The sequence below is a fragment of the Phasianus colchicus genome, chromosome 9 (assembly GCF_987193195.1).
Source record: "Phasianus colchicus chromosome 9, bPhaCol1.hap1.1, whole genome shotgun sequence".
In the NCBI taxonomy this organism is placed as follows: Eukaryota; Metazoa; Chordata; class Aves; order Galliformes; family Phasianidae; genus Phasianus; species Phasianus colchicus.
In genome coordinates this window covers 29,382,010-29,407,023 of record NC_143444.1, presented here as the reverse complement: position 1 = coordinate 29,407,023, position 25,014 = coordinate 29,382,010, and the positions used below count along the sequence as shown (strand labels likewise).

At 45.0% G+C, this 25,014-nt stretch overlaps 1 protein-coding gene and 1 long non-coding RNA gene across 2 annotated transcripts; both read left to right on the top strand.

Annotated features, from left to right (window-relative positions):
- Positions 1-209: 209 nt before the first annotated feature.
- Positions 210-2,012, top strand: LOC149916908 (uncharacterized). The gene is made up of 3 exons (XR_016468984.1): positions 210-365; positions 1,100-1,316; positions 1,781-2,012. It is a non-coding gene; the product is annotated as an uncharacterized LOC149916908 (long non-coding RNA).
- A 12,925-nt stretch (positions 2,013-14,937) lies between these two features.
- Positions 14,938-23,937, top strand: LOC116236311 (cytochrome P450 2J2-like). Its single transcript, XM_090146774.1, has 9 exons — positions 14,938-15,138; positions 16,663-16,825; positions 17,439-17,579; positions 19,076-19,236; positions 19,923-20,099; positions 20,461-20,602; positions 21,112-21,299; positions 22,203-22,341; positions 22,918-23,937. Exons 1-9 carry the CDS (start codon positions 14,938-14,940, stop codon positions 23,094-23,096), a joined length of 1,491 nt encoding a protein of 496 aa, XP_090002900.1. The 3' UTR covers positions 23,097-23,937.
- Positions 23,938-25,014: the final 1,077 nt, after the last annotated feature.

The window sequence follows — 25,014 nt, the reverse complement described above, 5'->3', positions numbered from 1 at the left end:
GAAACAGCAGCTGGGCTGCTGGAGTTCACACCCAGGTGTGGTGTGAGGAGGTACATATGGGCCAATGGCTGACCCACTCCAGGCAATTCCCCACCAGCAATGTCTGCATTAACTATGACGTTGCCAGAGTGTTTAGTAAATACTATTTCTTTCATAGGTGATCTGTTAAAAAAGAATTCCTTCCCTAGGCTCAGGTTGTATTTAGGTCCATTCTGGAACAGAAGTCATCACCTCATTCTGGCCCTGCCTGAGGCACCTTGCTATTGAAAGGCCATTCTGCTGCCAGCATGCTGCAAAGCCAGGCCAGGAACAGACGTTCCAGCAGGAGATGTTGGCATCTAGAAACAGATCCCTCCCAAAAAAACGTGAGTAACTCGAAATATTAGAAGATTTTACTGAATAAAAGGGTGGAAGAATGCCTCAATGACACGCATCAAAATGAAAATCAGTCAATAATTTGCCTCAGACGTAAACAGTGCAGCATCTGGGGAACGCTGCTGCTGCTGTTATTGAAATCTTCATGCTCCCCAAAAATGTTGAAGAAGTGGCATTATTACTTGCACCGGGTCTCTGAGTGCTTGATAATAAGTGAAGGACTTCCAGATGTTTTCAGTGTCAAACAGTGGTTGTATCTCAACTTTCCCCAAGAGCGAGAAAACACAACTTTCTTCCTACCATCTGATCTGAATGTTATTTAACCCTCCTTTCCAATAGTTTGTGTCCTCAAACTTTGTCTCTAAAACTTACTTTTTGCACCCATGCCATATGCACACCCACCTGGATGTGTTATGTGCTATGTTATGTTTTATGCTGTGTTAAGTGCTATGCGCACACACCTAACCATGATGTGTTATAAGTAGAGATAGCTGTGGATTTTCCATCCTGTCAATTTCCAACTGAAAAAAAAAAAAAAAAAAAAACACAACCCTACATTCAAAAACATCCAATTTTGCTGTGGAAAAACAGAAGTCCTTTTTCTCTGTTTGAACAGCCTCGAAATAAAGCCGCTATGGTAAAATTGAAATATTTTAGTAGGGAATCAATTGTAATTAGGGCAGACGTATTGTAGAAATAAATGTTTTATTTCTTGTTGTTTCAGTCAAGTGTCAATCAGTTGGTGCCCGTTGGTAAAACGGTCAGTTCTGAAAGTCAAGAGATACAGGTTGTCCTCCCAGCTCCGTGGTGGTTGGGTTGCATGATATGGACGTGTAACTTCAGCTCCAGATGCCACGTTGTGTGCTGGGATGTGCACAGAAAGAGTGATCAGGCACTGGAATGGACTGTCCAAGGAGCTGGTGGAGTTGCTGTCTATGGAGGTACTCAAAAGCCATAGGGATGTGGCACTGAGGGATGTGTGGGCAGTGGGGATGTGTTACAGTTGGGCTTGGTGGTCTTAGAGGTCTCTTCCATGATTCTGTGCCTTTTCTATGATTCTATGATCCATGATGCTTCAGAGATAAAATTCCATCTACCTGGGGTCTTGCTGTGACATGGACCACTTGTTGATCCCTGTGTTTGTGCATTTGGTGCTCTTTAAAACCATCTCTATCTTTCACCTGGCTTTGTAGTCCTCCAGTTGAACCCAGAGCCAACAGAGGTGTGCTAATACACAGGCAGAATGATAACAATGAAGACTATATGTCACAGCATCCTTACAGGATGCAGACATCACACAAACAAACTCAAGAGTTATTTAGGCTATTTAGTATCTCGTCAAATAACTCAGCTGATTGATTTGTGTGTTTTTTCTCTTTAAATATATTTTTCTTTTTGCATTCAGGCATGCTGGAAAAGGAAAATGATCCATTCCATAACTTTAGGCTTATCTGTGATCCAGATCTGAGCCCCCTGAAAATTTGCCCCAGCTTTCTGAAACATCTGTCATAGAGCAAACATGCATCACAGCTGTTCCGTGGTGTTTAAAGGACAGAGGCACCTGAACTATTGCTCCCCTGCCATCAGTTTCCAATGAATGAAAACCATCTTGAAGACACAATGTTGCTGATCACCAAACCCAGGGCAGGATTGTTGCTCGTTTCCTATTCTCTAACAGGGGAGCACCAAAAATAGAAGCAGCTGCATCTTTCAATTGGGTGAGATTTGAATAATGTTGCTGTGATTTAAATAAAATGGGAAAGCTGGGTGCAGTGGGGGGCTCGATTGGACAAGTGCAAATGAGACCACATTTCAGCATTCTGTGGCAGATGTGATTCCAATTTCTCTGACCCTCTGCTCAAGAATATCTGAATCTGTAGTTTATCCTTATGAAGGCAGCGACACTGACACAAAGGATCGCAGCAGGCTGCTCAGAGAATGCCTCACAGCTGATGCTGGCAATGGACAGATGCAGCAGACCAGTGACTGCCAGATGATCTCAATGAGATTTTAAACCAAAAACAGAAGAGGGCTATTTTTCTTCCTTATTTCCCGTACCTTTGGATGATTTTACTGGTTTTAATGAGTTTTGGACTCTGGAAAATTCTACCAGTTTCAGTAAGTTTTCTTCAAGTTTCTCACTACCAGCCATTCAGAAACACCTGTCAGCTGTAATTCTTGAGAATTATACGTATTTCTTGCAAAATAGCAGAGACTAGCCCCAAATCCAGTCCCTCCTGTGATGCTGTCTCCCGTTGTTCTTGCCTGTAAGACCAAACCTGCAGGTGTTCCTTAGCACAGGTGTTGAACCATTGCACAGCAAAGCTGGTAATTAGGAGGATTCTTTTGAAACAGCCAAACAGAAAGCAATTTCTGCATGTGAAATGGATGAATGAAACCATCACAGTAATTTAGGTCTGGCAGTACCTGCACACATATGAGGTCCTGATGTATGACAGAGCTGAGGCCGATGCAGGATCACCGTTGATGCTGTGCTTCAAATGAAGCAACTGTGGTCCTGCAGGGATGCAGGGCTGTGGTCCTGTTGCGGTGCTGGAGTGCATTTGTTCCCCCAGTTCTGCTCAGCGCTGGCTGAAAGGTTTTGGAGGATGTTTCTGTCTCTGTTACCAGCCCATGATGTTCTCAGGTATTGCACCTCTGCTACACCCACCCTGCCCTCCCTCTGAGTGGGGCCCAGGGCTTCATGGAGGCTGGCCCTTTGCACTTGCATCCTTCACGTACTCGAGCTCGTTTGTCACGTTCCCCCATTTACCCATCTCACTGTGATGCATATTTACTAATTCTAACATTTCCTCGTTAGTCATTCCCTCCAGGCCCATTAGTCACTACAAATTCCCAAACGAGAGGCCGCGGTACATCGTTCCTTCCAACAGACAGCTGACACGTAGTAATTAGGCAGCTGAACATAAAAATAATGAGGCTGAGGCTCCCGCAGATCTCCGTCCCCCCTCTTGGCACCTGGGAAGCTTCACACACAGCCCCAGCAGCCACCACTGCACAAGCTGCTCCCTGCACAGACGTGCCTCCTTCTCTCTTTCTCTCCCAAAACTTGCTATCTGATCAATTGAAGGGGTGCTCAAGCATTTAGCTTTGTGACTTCTGGCAATGTTTTCCAACCTAGGCACTGAATTATTGAGCCTCCTTTTCTCCGTATCATGTAGGGACTGGTCCAGCTCCTCCCTACCTCCAGGAAATCCTCGTGCCAAGCTGCCCTGCCAGTTTGCTGCAGACTCTCTAACTCAGAGCACAATCTTGGAAATGATGCATTTTTCCGCAATAGGTTTACACACCGAAATAAACAGAATCATTCAGGCACTGGTTAGATTGCCGTTTGCAATGCAAAGTGTTATGAGACCAAAAGGCTGTTCATGTCCATCCTAATTTTCCTGTTTTCTTGTATTCATCCTCTTTCTCTCTCCTCTGCACTGCTGGAAAGCTGTTCAGTTGCTTTTATTCTTTTTTTTCTTTTCTTTTTTTTTCTTTTCCTCTTATTTTTTTCCTTTTTTATTTCCTTCTTTCTTTTTTTTCCCTCTTCTTTTCTTTTTTCTTTCTCTTTCTTTTTTTCTTCCTTTTTCTCTCTCTCTTTCTTTTTTCTTTCTCTTTTCCTTTTACTTTTTCTTGGCTTTTGTGGCACTCACTTTCCTTTGCCACAGAAATACCCTGGAAACCAAGTGCCCATGCACACACCCAGTCCAAATCACAATGTCTGGCATCGCTGGAGTCACTGGCAGGTAGGAAGAAACTTCCCCTGCAGCTCTTTTTTTCCCCTTCTGAAGCAATGTGTCTGGGCTGCATTTGGCTTAAACAGGCCCTTGATCTGCTTTGTTTATGGTAATTTCTTTATTCCTGTGAGAGAGAGAGGGAAGCCAGCACTGAACGGATATTGTTATGGGACTGCAGATGGGCAGATGGCTTGAAAAAATGATTGCAAGATTTCGCTTGCACTCTGGGCCCGTCTTTCACATTTGGGTGCAAAGACCAAGTTTGTCTTCTGTCACAGGGAGCCTCGATTAGTTTCCCTAAAACCAGAAATCACTTTGAAAGCAAATCCCCGAGGTCAACGTTGCCACAGATTTGGAGGTGAAGGATTTGAGGTTAAGAGCTGACAACCAGGATGGCGAGGCAAGATTATGGAAATGAGGATCTGCAGCAAATTCTCTCTTGTTTCCCCCTTGTAACCTGCTAATGACATTAGTGCCCGTCTTTGACAGCCCCTCCTCACAGGGGAACTTACTTCAGCACTAAAGACGCTTTTATGAGTCCCAGAGACACCGGCAGCAAAACATGTGGGCAAAGCTGCTAAGACCCAGATATGGGACAGAGTCCTTAAAAGCCCAGCGCTGACTTAAAGGACCCGAAGCGAGGAGTGGAGCACTTCTCTCCTCTCTTGCAGCTGCGAAGCTGCAATCAGAGGGATTAAAGCCCCCCACCCATTAACGCTGCTTTCCCAGCTCAAGCTGCCCATCTCTCAGACATCTCCCTTTTTTTTCTCATGCTGTTCCCCACTGTAACTTCAAGGACGACTGCCCAAGGACAGACATTATTAGAAGTGCAATCGCTCCCCATGAAGTTGGTGGAGTCACACTGTAGGACCCACTCCTGCCCTTCTCTGCAGGACTTTTCTGCTGGCGTCGGTGAGCTCAGCTCCGTTCTTCTCCTCCAGTGAGGTGGCAAAAAGCAGGGTGATCTTCATCCTTTTCTACCCAGTAATAGTTAATGAAATGCTGTAAGTTATTTTTTAGTCTTGAAGTGAGTAGTATCCTGTAAGTACAGTGAACCATCCATGTGGATAGAGGCATTAAGTATGGAAAAATAATGAACGTGGCTGTTGGAGAAGCACCTTACTCACCTATCTAAAACACCTGCCATTCTACTGATCTCAGATGCATGAATTTGTGGCCTTGTTACAAATATTCTGATGCCTCAGCTCTCTAGCATTGAAGCATTCATTGAAAGTAGCTATAGCTTTACAAATAGAATTTTTTTTTCAGAAATAGAATTTTTCCATCTGTTTGTTCCATTTTCCCATCTGTTCCTCCAGCCTCATAGTCTTGTTCAACCTGTTTACGAAGATTTCCTTTAAGTGAATATATATATATATATTTCCATTCCAGGACAATTGTTTCTTTCACTGTGGTTTGACTTGTTCTTACACTGCCTCTCTGAGCCCCTCTGTGTGCTTTTGCCACTGACCTATTTAGCCTTCCCATACACGTTTTAATCCCCTGATGTGAACATATGCCTTGAGGCCATGAGGATTTATTGTTGGATATATGGCGATCACTGGTGGCCCTTTGGCCAAAGCCTGCTGAGAAACCCGGGGTGCCCCATGGATGGCATTAGGAGGTCTACCTTGGTGCCATAGGCATGGGAGACACCAGGACACTTCCAGTTGTGCTGGAATGGTGAGTCAATGTATGCACCTAAGTTTTTTTGCAAAATAGGACACTTTGCTAGCAGAAGCACGGCAGCACGCACCCTGCTGCAATGGCTGCTCTTCACAGTGATGCCTTTCAGTCACCAGCATTTCTGCAAATGTACTTGTCCTACATGCCCCAGGTGTTGCTCATTTTTGAGAGTTATCAAGCAATGCAGAAACACTAGGACCATGAGATAAGCAGCAGATAAATACAAAGTGAAGAATAAATTGCTACCAAACAAATTCTTCTCATTGTTGGTCGCCACTGAAGATGGTCTCACAATTCTTCCCAAGAGCTCCATTACTGAAAAAACTGTGCTAGCTTCTGGGTGGTACCCAAAGCAGTTCCCAGCCCATGTTTATAGAATCAAATAATTATTCGAGTTGGGAGGGACCCTTAAAAGCCATCTGGTCCAACTCCCCTGCAGTGAATAGGGAAACTTATGGCTCCATCGGGTGCTCAGAGCCCCGTCCAGCCTGACCTTGGGTGTTTGCAGAGACAGAGCCCTTAACTGGGAGGAGTTCTCAGGAACGTCCAGGCAGTGTTTTATTACAGCTCGATCAGAAGGTGCACTGCATTTGTCTCTCTGTAAGTGTCTGAGAGACGCAGGGAAGCTCTCCTCGAGGAGCTGTCATTTCTGCCGCACAGAGCACAGATTTGCGTCTCCCCAGGCCACCCAAAAAGGGATCTTTGATTTGTCAAAATAACCCTTTCTGCAGGGGAATGGAGAGCTTGGAGGATATCCAAAAATGTGCTAATCTACACTTTTTAAATTTCTCTTTTTATGTAAAGAAGGGGGGTTGGGGGGGGGGGGAACTAATAATAAGCTTGTAAATCATGCGGTTAAGTTTAAAGAAAAATGCTTTGGGAAACTTTTCCAGTCTTCTGCAAGAAATTTTGCTTTTATTCCTTCTGTCTCCACAAGACTTCTGCCTTCTACCGTTTGCCAGCAGGAGGAAGATTGGAAAAATTCTACTGATCCTGTTATCATAAGCAATAACTGCGGAGTGCTTTTATTGTTATCCTCCTCCTCCAGAAAGAACGAGGTCAAACCCTCTGTTTAGCTAAACGCAGACTTCTCTTTTGCTCCAGATGTGCAAAGCAGGAGAGCTACGTGTAAACAGTGCGAGTTTTTTTCCTATTCAAGAAGAAGCTGAGTGCTTCCTTCTGTGCCCACGAGACCTTGCAGACTTTTGGACTCCACCTTTCAGATAAAAGGTCTCAGAAAAAAAGTCTTTGGTGCAAAGGAGACTGCAATTCCTGCTCACCTTCAGGAAGACTTCCCTCAGAAGGACTCAGACCAAGCACTGGCCTTCCTGCCCCAATGCAGCCATCTACTTCTTCTAAAGGTTTATATTGAAGAGCATCCTTCTCAGACGTGTATGATGGAGGCAGCAGCCTTCACAGCAGCCCCTACTCTTGCTCTTACCATGTCCTCTTGGAGCTAAGCAGAAATAAGCTGCACATTTCCTTCCAAGGACAACTGCTTGGTTTTTGAGCCCTTGGGTACCAGAGGCCAGTCCTGCCTGTTTGATAGCAAGCTCATATAATAATAAACTTTAAATAGTTTGATAAAAAGGTTATCCATTAGCAATATGCGTTGTTTTAGTTCTCTTTGTTCGCAGAAAACAAAGGCTTTCTGATCACAAATAAATCTCCCCCATGAGCATTGCCTTTAACCAAAGAAAAGCTTTCTAAAAAAGAACATTATCCCTTTGGGTAATGATGCATTCCCCCATGCTCATGGTATGAGGCATTCCCCTCCTTCACTTTGTTACTTTCTGCAGCTCAGCTTCCATACGCTGCTGCTGATGTGCAGTGCCAATGCTGTTGGTGATAAATTTCTTGCAGAGCTGCCTTGAGCAACATCTCTCTGAAGTAATCATTTTTTTTTTCTCCCCAGCTTTTAGCTGAGCACAGAGTCTCCAAGACCTTTCATCGAGCATCCATCAGCAACGAGTTCAAGCTAAGCAAGAAACTGCCCTGTTCCAGAGGCTAAGCAAATGATGTGCCTGCGTTGTAACTAATTATTTCTATTGGCTGATTGCTTTTTAATGTGTCTGTTTTACAGGTAAACAGATTTATCTTAGAAATGCAAACATCATAATGACGTTGTGTTTTACTCGTTGCCCTCCTTCAGAGATGGAAAGGCTGAACACTGAAATTGGTGTGATTTAACCTTTTACAGAATCCAGCTGATTTTCATATCTGTGCAGCATGTATGTCCCAAGATTAGGAAAGCCTGAAAACAATTGTGGTGCCTCTGAGCTGATGATACCACCCACCCCCCAGCTCTCCATGAACATCCCCATGTAAAATGGAACATTTTCTAACTGGCGAGTTAGAGGGGAAGTGGTTTCTGGAGACCACTCTGTAGACTGCCATTCAGAGTTTTAAAGATCAGCCATCAGAACATCAGGCTGAATGGGCTGTGAGCACCTGATGGAATGGTTGGTGTCCCTGTTCATTGCAGAGGTGTTGGACCAGATGGCATTTAGAGGTCCCTTCCAACTCCAGTGATACTCCAAGGAGATCCAAAAGCTTTGACCCCCCAAAGCTCATGACTAAAACTGCAGAGGGTGGGTGAAGGCATAAAGGGAGACAGTAGAGCACAGCTTTGTGGTTCTGAGAAGGCTCTCTCAGGCTGACAAAATAAGGGAAGGGAAGAAACTCACCAAATTAATTAAAATTCTTCAGAGTAGATGTCACATGTATGCTGATTGTGAACCCATACCTCCATGGGCTGGTGGCACAGTGTGGGTGGTGTCTTCACCCCAAGGTACTCCTGCACATCTTTTACCTTTATTTCTAAAGAAAAGCGGATCTAGAAAATCTCTGGATGGAGATACTCAGCAGTGACAGCAGTTGCCTTCCTTTTACTATGTGGAGACCCAAACCAGTCATCAGGTGCTCTGCCCATCCCAGCCCTGCCCATAGTGACACTTTGGGTTCCCATTCCCATCGGGAGGGCCCCTCACCTCTTTCTTTCCACCACTGCATAGACTGCTTTCAGTGAAAGGGGCCGGGTTTTCATGCTTACCCTCCCTACTGCACTGGGCTGGGAGATGGAAGGCCTTTACCTGCTGCTGGCCGCGGGCAGGGGACACAGTGGAAGAAGCAAGACTGAGGTGCCTGGCGGCAGCTTTGTGGGCTGAATTTCAGTTTGCCTGCTGGGCCGGGGTTGCAGCTGGCTGGCCTGATCTCATTCCCTCCCACTGGCTCTCACTGAGAGCAGAATATGCCTTCTCCCGCTGATTTCTGCTTGCCATATTGATTGCAGCAGGGTATAATGGAGACAAGTCAGGCAGAAAGCCAGCCACCCTTGGGAATGATTAAAGGGCAAGCAGGAAAGGATAGAAGTGAAGAAAAACAGGCTGACACTTAGGACGTGGTGGATTTGGGGCAAATTATGCCCCTTTCACCACCTCACCCCATGCTCGGGACCGTGCAGCAGAACCTCTTTTCAGCTCTGCCCAAAAAGAGGCATTGCACCGACCCCCGTGCACGCAGGGAACAAAATCCCCAGAACGCGTACAATATCCCCATTGTGCACGGATTTGCAGACTGATTATTCAGAGCGCAGCCAAGGAAAGGTAAGGCTATGACCCATTGTTTTCGTGCGATCAATTGAATACTGTCATTTGCATTTAAAACGCTCCGAATTCGCACTGTCAATATGCCAAACAGCTGCTCGGGCTTTTCAGCATTCCATGGTGACAATCACACTATCGTACATCATTGGCACCAGGATTTGCAATACTCTCAGTGTCAAAATTTTGTGTGTTTTTTTTTTTTTTTTTTTAAATCCCCCCCCCTCCCCCTCCTTCCCTCTCTCCCCCAAATACCCAAACCTGTGAAAAATCCTCTTTTAAAACGATGGCGTTCGGTGCTGCTAAGCAGGCCTTCACAGATGCCAACATATCAAAATTCATCTCTTTTCTTCCTCTCCTACAATTAAAAGGTAGTTAAGAAAGAGGCTGTTCCTGATAGATCCACCTTCTGTTTTCTCCTTTGTATGCGTATTATTCATTAGCAGTCTAATAAGAGTTTCAAAATGCTCTGTGCCTCTGCCAGCAGGGCATATGTATGTAGACATGTGCTTGTGACAGATAAGTACATAAACAGCATATTGGCACCAGAAAGACATCTGTGCCTAGAAAAACGCTTGTGATATGTACATAAATGACATTTTAGCTCTAGTCAAGTCCTTGTGGCTTTGAGAGGAATATGTGACTGTACTCTTCTCTGTGAATATTGAAAAGGTGCATCTTAGGAAGGAGAGAATTTCAGAGGTTTACCGAGAGCCAAAGGAGGAGCTCTGGTGTAGGAACCCAATGCTGAGCACAGTCCAGCACCCCCAAATCTGACTCGACGTGGCCACGTGGGCGCATCACTGCATGGAGCTGGCAAAAGCAGTGCAGCAAAGAGAACAAAATCTTGTCCTGAAGACCAAAAAGCGGAGGTGTTTGGGGTGTGGAGGCACAGGCAGGGGTCCCCATGTGCTTCCTGCTACCTGCATGTAATTATCTGGCTGAGAGATGTGAAGAAAAGCTCTTCGGCACAACTGTCGTCTATGGCAGAAAAGGGAAATGGTGGTTTGCTACAGAAGGGAACCAAATGTGCCGTCCTCTGCAAACCTTCCTGGGTTGCACCAAAGGCCACTTTATAGGTATACTCATATTGTTCAGCTTAGGCTCAAAACACCTCAGTTTAACCGTTCACAGTGACAGACCTGTTTTACAGCTTTAATCCATTCTGGAAGCTCCACTGCAGCCAGGAGGTAATAAGTGAGAGGTATGTAGGAGAGCATTTGCATCTTCTCCTAGGTAGGAAAAAGGGAAGATGTAAAATTGGAGATGTTTGAGTATTTGCCATGCACACATCGCAGTAACGGGGGACTCTGCTCCCCAATTTTGGGGCTTGGAGTCTGACTCCCTGAGATCTTTGAGCCCTGAGCTCCCATGGGTGAGCTTTTTATCCTGGTGAAGTCACATCAAAGTGTGGAACCTTGGCTTTTCCCCCTTTTAGCACTGGGTTCAAGCACACGCTCCGCAGATTGCTCCAGGAGGTACGGGTGCTGCAGTACTCACAGCTCCTCACTTTCTGCAATTACAAATCTCCCGTAGGTTTCACCAGATCCAATAACACAAATCCTAAAAGGAAATGAATGTCCAAAGCCGCCATCGCCTCTGGATCCATTTGGACTCACCTGGGTTGGATCGTGAAGCGACAGCTGTGCGTGCACAAAGCCATGTGGGACGTGACCCCATGCACACAGTGGGGTTGTTCACCAGCAAGAATGGGTTTTTTTGGGGTCTGATGTGAGAAGGAGAGAAGCAGCAAAATATTCCCTGCTTCCTTTGACTTTTCTGGGCCTGTTGGTCAGCACGGCCAGGTAGGCATCCCACACCTCCTACGTCCCCTGGAGGTCCTGCAAGCTGCAAGGGGAACCACAGAGCTGTTATTCGACTGCAAAAAAAGTGTTCAGGGGGAAAATTGTCTCCAGTCATTCTCATTTTGCATGTGATTTTTCCTACATATGTTTCTAATCATTAAGAAATTCTGTAGCTTAAATAATGCTCTGGAAGTACGGTAACTGTTGGACTACATTCTGTTGTAACCTTATTGAATTTCACTTCTCTGGAAAAAATAATGGGATACTATATCTTGAAAAACAAATGGTAATTGAGTTTTTAACAGAATGTTTCTCTTTGTGTTTCAAAACCTTCTGCACACAGTTAGACATCTAGCCAGGGAAGAAGGTACAAAGCATATGGGCCAATTTCTGTCTGTTGGCTGATCAAGATGCCTTAATATTTAAGCAGTGATGGGTGTGTGTCCATGCAATATGGCACAGTGTATCTCTCTGCCCAATACCCACGAGCTCAGGTGAGATGGCCAAAAATTTTATACTACGGTTAGAAGAGCATTCTAGGAGGAAACGGGGAAGGTGGGCTTACAACCTGCTCCCTATTAGGTGTTGGCATACCATCCTTATCCTGCATGAATTCACATTTTGGCTATTAGACAACAAAGGGTTTATATTCCTGTGTTTGTGGTGCTGCCCAGGGACATGGGCTTACCTTCTAGGTGACAAGGTTTTGCAGAGACTGCAGAATTGTCCACACTTTTTTCTTTGCCCATACGCCGTAGTGCTGTGATTTCCTGAGTTCTCTGGGGATTTACACATCACTGTGCTCTGATTTGATTAAAAGCTGGGACCCGAAGCAGCACCACTGCAATGGTAATGTACAGGTGTTACTGCCTACCAAGAGTGGGAGAGGCATGGTAATGCTGGAGTGCTCTTCCCTGATTTTTAATAAATCTATGAAGTTAGAGACTTTGTGAAGAGATGCATTTGGACATGGGAATCTTCAAGGCAAAGTAATAGGCATGAGGTTTCTGACTGACAAGACACATGTGAGTACATGCAAAATGTGCTCCTCCAGCTAAAAATAACATTTCTCCTGTCAACCACGATGCATCCACCCCCACAACACCACCCAGAAGAACACATTAACACCTTGGCTTTGCACGTAGCCCAATTCACAGCAGCCACAAGTGGTAGAGGGATCTGCACTCTGTGTGCATGCTGACAAATCATATGGCATAGCGAAGAACAGAGGAGTGAAACTGGGCTAGCAGAAGTTGACGCCTTATCATCACAGTCCCTTTGAGCATGCTGTAGGCTGACACCTCCACCAACCGAGTCATCTCCCCGATGCCAGGATGAAGAGCACGAGCCCACTATCCTGATTTAGCCTCGGAGGCTCAGCTCACCACACTGAGAGGGTGCAGTGATGTAAAGAGGCAAGGGATCAGCCCAGGTGCACCAGCAAGGGCACAAGCAAAGAGTGCCCAACCACCACTGCTCACAGCTGTGCTGCAGTGATGGTACAGTACAGACCAGTGATGTGCAGTGTTTCTCCCATTACGGATCCACAGTTTGTGCCCAATCCCAAAACCTGTAAATAATATTTCAAACCTAAGTGTGTTGGGTTGCAGATAGGCATCACCCTTAAGGAGGAATCCTGTGCTAATTAAGGTGCAAATCTGTCGTGCAGTCTGTATGTGGCATAGCAGTCAATAAGTAGTGAAGCACATGGACAGTAAAGAGGAATAGAAATGTCAATATTATTTGCCCAAAGATTATTTCCCATGAGTATATGCTGTTGTGTTGCTGTTTTGTTTTGTTTTTCTAAAAAATTAAAGCCTTCTAGAGAATATTGAAGAAAATAAAAAATTACCATACACAGAATCCCAAAATCGCAGGGGTGGGAAGAGACCTCAAGAGATCATCAAGTCCAACCCGCTGCTGAAGTAGTTCCCTACAATAGGTCACACAGGTAGGCATCCAGATGGGTCTTGAATATCTCCATAGGAGACTCTGCCACCACTCTGGGCAACCTGTTCCAGTGCTCCATCCCCCTCACCATAAAGAAGTTCTTCCACATGTCAATATGGAACTTCCTATGTTCAAGTTTTAGACCATTACTCCTTGTCCTATCACTACGTACCACCAAGAAGAGCCTGGCCTCATTCATTTGCCTTCCACCCCCCTTTAGATATTTATGAACATTTATCAGATCCCCTCTCAGTGTTCTTTTCCCCAGGCTGAACAGACCTGGGCTCTGCTAACATTCTCACCATAATTTCTAGGCCAGCCATTTTAAAATCATTATTGACAGTTCTGCATCAGTATCAATGTAGTTTGTGAAGTGCAGTTCTTAAGTGGTGACATACATATAAATAGACAGATATAAAAGATGTGGAAACAAATCAAAGCTAAAATACTGGCAGCTGACACAAGGGTGGTTCACGGACATGGAGGTCACTGTCGGTCCATTGCAGCCTTCCTTTGGACAGCATGAAGGTTTATTCAGAGGAGCTTTGCGGAAATCGGGGAGATTAAAATAAGTAAGTTCCAATCTCTCCTTTAGCCAACAAGCACATGAGCCTGTGTTCTCACTCTCAAAATTAAGCTCCTTTAACTCTCATCTAAGTTGAGCCTAGAGCTCTCACAGTGCTTCCCTTGTCCGAACTTCACCTGACTCCAGCAAAGCTGAGCAGGCTTTGGTGGGTGCTGAAGGCATCTAACCCTTCCCAGACAGTGCTTAGAGCTTAACAGGATCAGCCCCTTGGCAACTCGCATGCTGTCCATCACCTCAGATGCCTTACAGTTTTTAAATTATGCAATGCCCACCATATGTAATTAGCTAAGTAAGTGTCATGGTTTTGTGATCTTTGGTTTTCACATCATAACACCATGCAGTGCACTGGGAGTTAAAGCGTTAATGCTCCAGTTCCAGTTACCTGTCCCAGTACGCCATGGAAGTCATGGGATCTGGCCTTTCCTAGTTGGGCGGTCTCTTACTGCCTGGCAGTGGGTGCTGGAAGGTGCTTTCCTCGCCGTTCCAAGCTTTTCAGGTTTGACTGGTCTCAGGAACTCTCTCTCTTTTCTATTTTATTTGATTTATTAGTCTCAATTTCAATTAGATTGTATTATATTGTGTTATCTTGCATTCTGATATCGTAGTTAGTAAAATAAGTTTTCCTCCATAGATCATCGGCGCTGTTTGTTTTCCCTTCCTTGGGCCCAGCTTCCATCTTCCTACCCCTTTTCCCTTTTCCTTCCCATTTTGTGGGGCCGGGGGGGGGCCCAGGGGCCTAATGCCCCCCTGTTATGGGCATAGATTGATCTAGTTAACTCTGTGACAGTAAGCTGCTTTCTCTTAACCTCAAACGTTTGTAATGCTTATAATCCTGGTTAGGTGTCTGTATAAAGGAGCTCCTTGTTAAGGGCGGAGGAGAGGAATTTTCTTCTATAAGGAAATTAGGTCCTTGACCGAGATGTAAAGCCAAAGGTTTAAAAGATTGCTTTTGTTTGGTAAATGTTTGAGGGGCTGTTGTTGAAGGTCCCGGTGTTTAAATTACTCAGCAAGTCATCACTGGGCACAAGCTGTCTATGCAAAGCAGCTTGCCCGGGCGAGTCCTGTCCCAGAGAGCTATGGGCATCCTCGTTATTTTTCTTCACTAGTCCCTTCTTACTCCTATTTCAGCAAGTTTAACACCAGCACCAAGTGCTTTCCTGGGACGAAAAACCGGGAGTTCGTCAACCAACATGGAGTCTCGCTTTTGGCCCATTTCCCAGTTGGAAAAGCTGAACGTTACGATGCTCTTGGCGGTTCTTGTCACGTTTCTTTTGATTATTGACTTGGTGAGAAAGAGGCGTCCCAGGAATTTCCCTCCGGGGCCACAGCTATTTCCTCTTGTGGGAACCATTGTGGATTTAAGGCAACCTCTCCATCTTGAGATGCAGAAGGTAAGACCTTCATGGACATTTCTCCTACTATTAATATTGCACCTTTTCAGTGATTCTTGTCACCTATCAAAGGCAAAGCAAAGGCAACTTCTGATTTACAAGCTGATTAATAACAATGTAGACAACTATTGGGTTTATCCCTTCCTGCCATCCCCTCTTCCACAGGAGTTGGACAGTTTGATTAGAAGGGAATTCGTACCAGAGGAAGTCTGCATGTTCCTCCTTTTTCTTCCCATTTCAACACAACCATTTTGTGCTTCAGCCCAGGATGGGTTTGGAGGGTATGGGTCAGAATGGGTGAGGGATAGTGGGAAACAAACTGTCTGAACAAGGAACTTCGCCTCTGAAAATTATACTGTCATTGTATTTGCCCAGAGATCTGCAATTTGCACCATTACATCTGAAAGAAAGACCGAGGTCCAGAGTTAAACAGTTAAACACCTCCGTGGCTTCTTCTGTATAACAGAAAGAGGCAGTGATAACTTTAGAAAGGTTTCATGAGCTTTGACACCCACCAAAGCCAACAACAAGAGTGATAGTTGATACATGTGGAGCACCTCGTCTGAGAAAGTGGGAGATAAATGTTCTGATGTGCTGGTTGCAAGTTTCCTCCTGTTGACTGACTTTCAGCCTCTTGCTTCAATTTAAAAGAGGACCCCATCTCATCTACCCCAGCCATTAGCAGGGCTATCCCCCAGGGAACAGAGACAGTATGCTCAGGTCATTTTATCAACATTTATAATTATTACTAATAAAATTAATCACAATTATTTGCATGCAAGCACTTGCAGAGCTGCCCATTTGATCCCAGGCTCGTTTTACTAGCCACCATGCGAGTTCAGGGTGACCATGCATGTCCTCTCCTGCAGAGTCACACTAAGGAGCGTGCACATTGAATTCCTTGGCAAATGAGGACCCAAGAGAGGATATAATTGTCCTCTGCCCTTATACATCAGGGAGCTAAATGCTGAAGAGGAGAGGCTAATGCTAGCAATGTCCATGCAAGGAAAATGGCTATAAATTGGCTATAAATGCATTCAGGCTTAAAATTAGAGGAAGTTTTCCGAGCATCAGCAGTTGGAACCACTTTCTAACTGTGACAGCTGGAGCAAGAAATCTCACTACTTTAAACAAAGTTGGTGAAATAGACTGTGTGTTGTGCCTTGCTTTCAGCAGCAAAAGCCTGGTCTCAGTGACCCAGATGGAGCCTTTGCCTCCTTCACTGTTTCAGTGAAGAAGAGGGAAGGACCAGGTGCCCATCAGTCAAAAAGTCCTTGGGTTCAAGTTAAATTGACACAGCAGCCTGGTGAAAGCCAATATGCAAATCATCCCTGCCACACCACAGCTCACTAATATTTCTTATGCCATCTCCAGCCTTTGCGGAATAGTTTAGGTTGGGTGAGAGCTGTGGAAGACTTGGGTTTGGATTTTTCTTAAGCCCAACCCAGTGCTCCAAGTGGAATTAAACTCAAAGTTAGATCCCAGGTCTTGTCCATCTTCTGAGAGTAATGGACTTTCTTTCAGCTTACTGCAAGGTATGGCAACATCTTCAGCGTGCAGTTCGGAGGTCTGACTTTTGTGGTAGTCAGTGGGTACCAGATGGTGAAAGAAGCTCTTGTCCACCAGGCTGAAATATTTGCAGATCGGCCACATATTCCGCTTCTCCAAGAAATTTTTAGAGGCTTTGGTAAGTATAGCTTCCAAGATTTTGGCAATCTATTCGCAGTGATAACAATTAGAGTGAAGGAGGCTGAATTCAGCCCTCAGTAACTGTGCCAACAAAAGCCTGGTTGTAGAGGAAGACAAGAACTGAACTCAGCCTAATAATCTCACAGGTATATATTTGAATCTGCCTGGGATTTAGGGATAACACAGGGATCAACGTGATGTGTTGAGTCGGGTGAAAGACAAGAAACAAATGTGGGCTGCCCAGTGCCCCTTGAAGAGTGATCCCCTGGGATTTATCTCCCCTTTACTTTCTCTGCCTGGCTACACGTAGCTCCAGAGGCGGGTTCTGCTGCTCCTGCAGCAGCTCTGCCAGCAGCGTGATCGTACTCAGAGTATTTTGGCTTACACCTTTTTTTCCCACACAAAGTGACAAAGAAGAAAATCCATAAAGCTAGATATTTCGCATAAGCCAATTACCCTTGAATTTTAATTCCCAGGCGAAGCTATAGCTTCTCAATGTCTGCAGTTCTTACTTGCTTCGGTTTGGGGTTTTTAAGACCGATGGCCATTTCTGAATCCTGTCACTAACATTCCATATGGAGCTAGCTTTTGTTTGTCTGTTTTTTCTACAGGTCTTATATCCTCAAATGGGCACATATGGAGGCAACAGAGAAAGTTTGTTTTAGCAACGCTGAAAAACACTGTGGTCAGTTTTGAGTCAAAGGTGCAAGAAGAGAGCCGGTACCTCGTGGAGGCGATGGAGGAAGAGAAGGGTAGGCAATCCTTGGGCAGCACTGTGCCCAGAGCTTTCAGCCAGCCTCTTACCAGATGAATTCACACCATTGTGACTCCTAATATGCAGAGCAACTCCTCAGTAGCATAAATCTCTATCTTAAGTTTACGGATTGTGCCTGTCAATTCTTCCATTCTAATATTAAACAAATATATACCAGGTGCTTATTAAAATCGGTATGTTTATGTGTCTAAGAAAGCCCTTTCTATAGCCTGCAAAGGCAGAAATGCAGCTCTCATGATATCAAGCACACTCACTCAGAGGCTCCGTTAACCTCTGCTTGTCCTTGGTTTTGCAAAGTATTTTAAAACTTGTTTAGTCAGGCTTTCCTTTTGTATCATGCACAGATGAAGCGTGTGCTTTGCTCTTTTATGGTCCGGCTTTTAAGAAGTGCCAGAGAGATATTAGTAAGAATAATTTGTATGTTGGTATATGGGTGATGTATCACTTCAGCTTTAAATAGAAGCAGATGGGGTTTAGCTAATTCTATGGAGCTATATATAGTAAACAAGAAAGATCTAAATAGGAATTGTGAAATTATATACTGAACTTGCTCCATTTTAATTGCAGTTGCTCTGAACAGGCCAAATACTTCATGTTGCCAATTGATTATAGTCCTTTATAGTCCTAATCAATAAACTAATTAAGCTGCAGTTTCGGGCCTTTCTTCCCATTAGTAATGACAAATAGTGATCTTGTCCATCACTCCAGTATCTGAGCACCAGCCCAGCTTAATTACTTTCTCAGAGTGGAGAGATGAGCAGTGCTGTGCATGACGCCTTGCATCTCAACACGATGCTCCCCACTGCGCCGGCACAGCTCAGGGCCATGCTGGACTCATTACAGATATCACTCTCTCTTATCATGGCAAGTAGTGATCTGGGCTTTCTAAATGTGCCCTGGGAGATGGTAGCCTCTGCTCGATAGCTCTCCTGAGGAAAGCAGATGTGATGAGCATCATGCCACGCTTTGCTCCTTTAGGAGCCGATGTGCATCATGTCTGTTGGCCATGCGAGCTATTGCTGGATTTTCCTGCTTGAATTCTTCATGGTGCATGGCGAAAGCCAATACAATGACATATTTGCAATGTGACTGGTCTTAAGTTTCCTCCCCCAGGCAAACTTTGAAGGGACCTTTAAGATGGACACCAATGATGAGTTGGAGCAAACAAACCCAGGAGCCGTAACTACTTGTTTCCACTGAGAAAAGGCTCAGATCCTGTTTCAGAAGCTCTATGCTAACACTGGGGTGTGCCACAGCCTAGATGGAAGGGGATGTCCTCAGAGAAAGGATGCTGGGGCACACAGCACCCAGCTCTTAGAGGTAGTGGGGATTCCAAGACACAGGGTGAAGCCTCAGCATCACCATGAATAGGTAGTAGTTGAGGCCTTACCCCATTTTCACATCTGTTGTGTACAGAGTGCTATATCCGAGATTAAAGACCAAGCCTCACAGCTTTCATTTTGTTCCCCTCAGGGCAACCGTTTGACCCTCATTACAAAATTAATAGCGCTGTTTCAAACATTATCTGTTCCATAACTTTTGGGAACCGCTTTGACTACCATGACAGCAACTTCCAGGAATTACTGCACTTGCTCGCAGAAACACTGCTGCTGATAGGAAGCTTCTGGGGCCAGGTAAAACCAGACTGCTGCTTTTGTAACTTCAGCTCCGCGTAAGTGCTTGGAAATGAGTTTCTAAGGTACTGAAGTAATCTGCTTTTCCCTGTAGAAAAAGAGTCGTTGTAAGAGAAATGACCATGGGTATTAATTTACATGAGGCTGGGTTAATCCATTAAATCCATCAGGAAAGCAAGCGAGTTAAAATGATTGAGGCACATGGAGGAAAAAAGATTGTGGGATTGTAAAGTCAACCTTGTACCAAGCAAAACAGAAGAGCAATGGAAAAAAGAAAAAAAAAAGAAAAAAAAAAAAACTTTTAAATATCTACATTTCTACAAAAAGAAAATAGTAGCACTCAGTCAAAATTCCTGTCTCCTCCCTTCTACCCCTTTTCCAACCAGATTCTGCACTGCTTTTATTGTATGACAAGATGAATGAGAGCCCAAGTTTATTACCAAAATAGATGGCTCTGGGGGCTGCCATAGCTTCTGTATTGCCACACACCTTGGACCAGACAAACTGGTCCCTGCCAACCCCAACACCAGTGGGCTCCTCCTCATTGACTTAATTGACCTTTGTCTCAAAACTGATTTATCCTTTGAGCAAGTGGAACTAACAATTTGTACTACCATCTCAACTGTGAGACCTGACCTTTTTTCACCCCAGTAAGTGCTTTTGTGCTCTGTTTGATTTCTCACCAGCTGTATAATGCTTTCCCTTTGATAATGAGATGGCTACCGGGGCCCTTCAGGAAAATCTTCAGGCACTGGGAGAAACTTCAGCGTTTTGTGAGGGAAGTGATTGCAAAACACAAGGAGAACTTGGACCAGTCTGACTTGGGAGATTACATTGACTGTTACTTAAAGGAAATAGAAAAGGTGAGAGGGAAATACCTAAGGCCACTTAAAGCTTAATCGCAAAAATGAGCAGACGAGACTCAAGGCGACTTTGTTAGAAGGGCTTTTTCCTCCCTTACCTCTTTCATGACTTTTTAGCAGCAGCAGGAGTTTGATTGCTTTGAAAACACACAGATTTTTTTAATTTTTTTTTTTTTCATTTGAAAGTATTTACACTTTATCTTCTATTTCTCATTCTGTCAAGCAGCATAGGAGGGCTCTTGGGGAATTTTTTTATGTTCTTATGAGAACTTGTAGGAGGGTGTTTCGTTTTTGGCTTGTGTTTTTGAAAGCATCCCCTCCCTAATAAGCACTTCTACTGTCTTTTTTTTTTTTACACAAGTTTAAGGGTGACACCAACTCCTATTTCCATGAGGAAAATCTGCTCTGCTCCACACTGGACCTCTTCTTGACTGGGACAGAGACAACAGCAACTGCCATCCGTTGGGCTCTGCTCTACATGGCCACGTACCCCCACATTCAGGGTAGGGCCACTGATGGGTCCTTCATCACATAGCCCAAAAACAGATAAGTGAAACAGAAAACTGAGTTGTTTCCAGGCTCACCACACAGGACGTGTGCAGTGGATATGCTAAGTCACTGCTTGAACCACTGATTGAGCACCTGGTGGGAAGGCAGGGCAAACACGGGGGGAGCTCAGGTGCATGCAATGTACCTGAGTGACTTGAAAGGGTGGAGCCAGGATCCACTCTTTCCCAGACCTCATTTAAGGGTTGGCAGTGGAGGTGAAAGTGTCTTGTTTGAGATCTCTGCCTATCTGAGGACTGTGTGGGCCTTCCTGAAGTAAGTGAATTCTTTTTGCTTTTTCTACGCCTGCTGCTATTACATCTGAGCAGCCCATCCCTCACCTTGGTACAAGACCTTGCTGCCCTTCCTTCTTGTAACGCTTGTGGCCCAGCTTTCTCATTCAGATCTTTTTGAGCGCATATATATATTTATTTTTTTTTTAAATATGTATTTTTGGTTTCTGTAGAGAAAGTGCAACTTGAAATTGATGCTGTGATTGGCCAGTGCCGCCAGCCCACCATGGAGGACAAGGAGCACATGCCCTACACCAGCGCGGTGCTGAGCGAGGTGCTGCGAATGGGCAACGTCGTGCCATTGGGAGTGCCCAGGATGTCCACCAATGACACCACCCTGGCTGGCTTCCACGTGCCCAAGGTATGCCCAGGACACAGCCCTCCCCTCACCCTGCCAGCGCAGGGTCTCCACAGCCCCCATCCCAAACCTCACCTGGAGGCACCAACGTGCAGCATCTTATGACATCTCTCAGCTGTAAAGAATACGAGTAGTCCTGGCAGATGCTGTAGGGCTGTTTGAATCTCACCTCTTTATGGAAGAGAACTATTTTATTGGTTATTGCTTTCGTTTTTTCAAGGCTTATTTCTCAAGCTTTACAGAAGATGACTTCCATGCATTTTGGGAGCAGAGGTCCAAGAAACACAGGAAAGCAAACAGTTTGGATTTGTTAATTCCACAGAGTATTAAAGAACATCTATTAAAATAGCCCTCGATAAATGCCAAGTAATAGTTATTGATGAATGTATGCTGTTCTGACATTATGAAAGCAAATATGAGATCTGGATACATTGAGTCTCTTGCACAGACCTGATCAGTTGCTTCTTGGCAAATTAAAAATTAAAAGTTCTGGGTATTTTGCTGCACATTGATTAGAGCATTTTTTTTAATTTCTTCTAATGGAAGATAAGAAGGTAAACCAGATACAGTTTTAATAAAAAGTAAAGCAGGTTGATTGACAATTACTTGGTTGTTTTCAATCCCTACAATAAGACAATTTTATTGATTAAAAGTGAATTCATATTAACATCACCACTAACAGCAGCACAAGGTATGGATCAACAGCATGGAGGTAGACAGTGGCACATTGAAGTGAACAGTCCTGCTGGCTTTTGCCCTCATTTAACCACGCTGGTTTGAAAAAAAACATTTTGTGTATTAAAAATAAGGTATCTTACTTCACATGTGTAGAAGAGAGCTAATAGTAACCCAGTCTGGCTGCACGTTGGCTCTTCGTGCAACCTCTTGTTTCCCCCACCCTTGCAGGGCACCACGCTGATGACCAGCCTGACTTCAATAATGTTTGACAAAAACGTGTGGGAGACTCCAGACACCTTTAATCCTGAACATTTCCTGGAGAACGGCCAGTACAGGAGGCGGGAGGCTTTCCTGCCCTTCTCTGCAGGTAGGAAGATGGATGGGGAGATGGTTTTGCTTTTTGTAATGCTTTTTCTTCACCCCATTGGAGTGGGGGAGAACTGTTCCCAGTCTGATAGCAGCCCATGCCTGGCATTTCCCACAGTGAAAATCCCCTAGCAGTTAATACTGACTGCTGTGGGCAAGGGGGAAATCAATTTGTTATTGCAGGATGAAAAATAAGGCATGAGATTGGTAAGTGGGTGCTTTTTTTTTTTTTTTAAATGTCCCCCCCTTTGCTTATCTGAACGATTGCATCTCTCTGAGCTGGGAACTTCTGGGGACGCCTTCTGCACGATGTGTGGGTGAACATTGCCACCTAACCTTGCTAGGAAGAAAAGCTCCTGCAGCCTTTACAGTGCAGCACTGGTGAAAGGAGGCTGGAGGCTGCAGAGACCCCAAGCCAGTGCCCTTCATCCACAAGCATTGCCCTTCTGTGTGTCCCATGGCACCAGTGAGCCCACCTATCCCCTTGCACAACATTCCCTTCTGTAAGAATAGCAATTAAGGGTGATGTTTAAACTCTGCTCTGGACTGAGCGTGGTTTTCTTTGCTCCTGTTCCAGGCAAGCGTGCCTGTCCTGGTGAGCAGCTGGCCAGGACTGAGCTCTTCATCTTCTTCACTGCCCTGCTGCAGAAGTTCACCTTCCAGGCTCCGTCTGCCACTGTGCTGAGCTTTGCCTTCACGATCAGCCTCACGCGCTGCCCCAAGCCCTTCCAACTCTGCGCCCTGCCTCGCTGCTGAGGGCGAGATGGAAAGCATTCCCTTTTCAGCTGTCCCATTGGGTTACAGGCTGCAGTGCTGGGACTCCTCACAGCCAGCAGCCCTGCGTGGTGTGTGGGCAGTGGGGAGGGCAGGAGGGCTGCATTCTGCACACCTCAATGAGAACAAGCACTGGGACACCCCCATCCCCCCCCTCCCCTTGTGCTCCTACTCCTTTCCCTGATCAGTTTGATAAAATACATGAATTCAAAAGCCTCATTACTTCATTTCCATCCTCAGCAACTCCAAGGAAGTATCTGTCAGTTGTAAGCTATGGGGCACACTTGCGTTTGCTGTGTTTCTTCCTTAGTGGGAACGTTCATCACCCAGAGACCTTCTTGCAATCCCTAAATCTCAATGCTGCTGCACAGTGAATGGCCATGGGCTGTGTGTTTGAAGGCCTTCCTGCTCACTAGGTGTGGCTGTCTGCAAATACAAGACCTAGGCTTGTATCCATCACTTCAATGGACTGCTAACTGCAAGTGCAGATCCTGACCTCAGGGCTGGTGCAGTGTGTTCTCCCCACAAAATACTGTTTCTGCTTTGCAATGGAAAGTCAATACCTAAATATAATATATTGCAGAGGAAATATATATATATTTTTTTCCTTCCATATGTATATAGAAATTTAAATAAGATGGTAGAAGCATCTTCTACCATAGGCTGGCCCATGAGTGTCCGAACTTTTGACTTGCTTGGTTTGCACTGAATGAAGAGGAATTCAGTGATGCACCTTTGCTTTGTATGCGCTTCTATCTCAGATGCCACTTTGCCAGACTGCCCCTCTGCTGCCATCTGACACACTGCAACAAAAGTAATGGGATATTGGTGGGAAGGTCCAACATCTACTGCTATATCACCAACAGCTGCCTCTGTTGTCAGGGGCTGACATAAGGCAGGAGGCACTACTTTTGGAGCAACCCTCATAAGATATATAGTATAGATAATGTCTGTAAGTAACAGAAGTTATTTTAACTTCTAATATTTTTATTAAAACATTTTAAAAAGTGAGAGCAATAAAGCCTTAAAACCAGTGGGATGTGTGGCCTCATTGTGCCACTAACGCATCAGCCTGGTTCTATGGCAGGGGCTGCAGCTCTCAAGGTGTTCACCACAGATTTGGGATGAAATTTTACCCTTCCTGTGCTTCAACCTTGAAAACAGTTATCAAGGGAGGCTGCGTGGTGGGAAGTCCCAAGATCTGCCCCCAGTGCAGGTCAGGGCCATTTCCGCAGCATTGGGCTGTGGTTGATGGACATCCTACTTCTGCCAAAACGAGGGTCTCTCTTCAAGATTATTCCAAGTCTGCAGCTCAAATTTAATACTTCAAAAGCCCATGCTGCCTCCTGTGTGCTCTTGTTTGCAATATATTTGCGAGAAATAAATATTTTTTTCTTTTTATTTCTCCCTCTAACTTTTCATAAGTGACTTTTCTACGCACGCTCTTGTAGGATAGTGGATAGTTAACGGGAAAACAGGATTACATCAGGCTTCATTTCCACTGGGCTTGGACGCCCTCCCAGGCAAGCGCTGCGCTGCCGCACAATTGCTGTGCAGTGGCAGATCTGCGCCGCAGGGGAGAGTCCTCTGCACATCGCATGCCGGCATTCATGCTCTCCTAACTCTCACCCTATTGCATTTTTAATTAACTTTTCTCTGTTAGAGGCACGTTTATTTTATCCCTGATAGAGAAGACAAAATATCTATGGACTTTTTTTCACATATGGAATTTCTAAAGTCACTCTGGACTGGACAGTGACTTCTCTCCATTTCTAGTTTGACCTCTGGGACATGGGTACAGCTCTTTTATTTGCACGGCGTGAGCAAACACAAGCTGTTCTATTCCCTCGTATCGACTTTCCCTGTTACCTTAACGAAACCTTATATACTCACGCTCCCT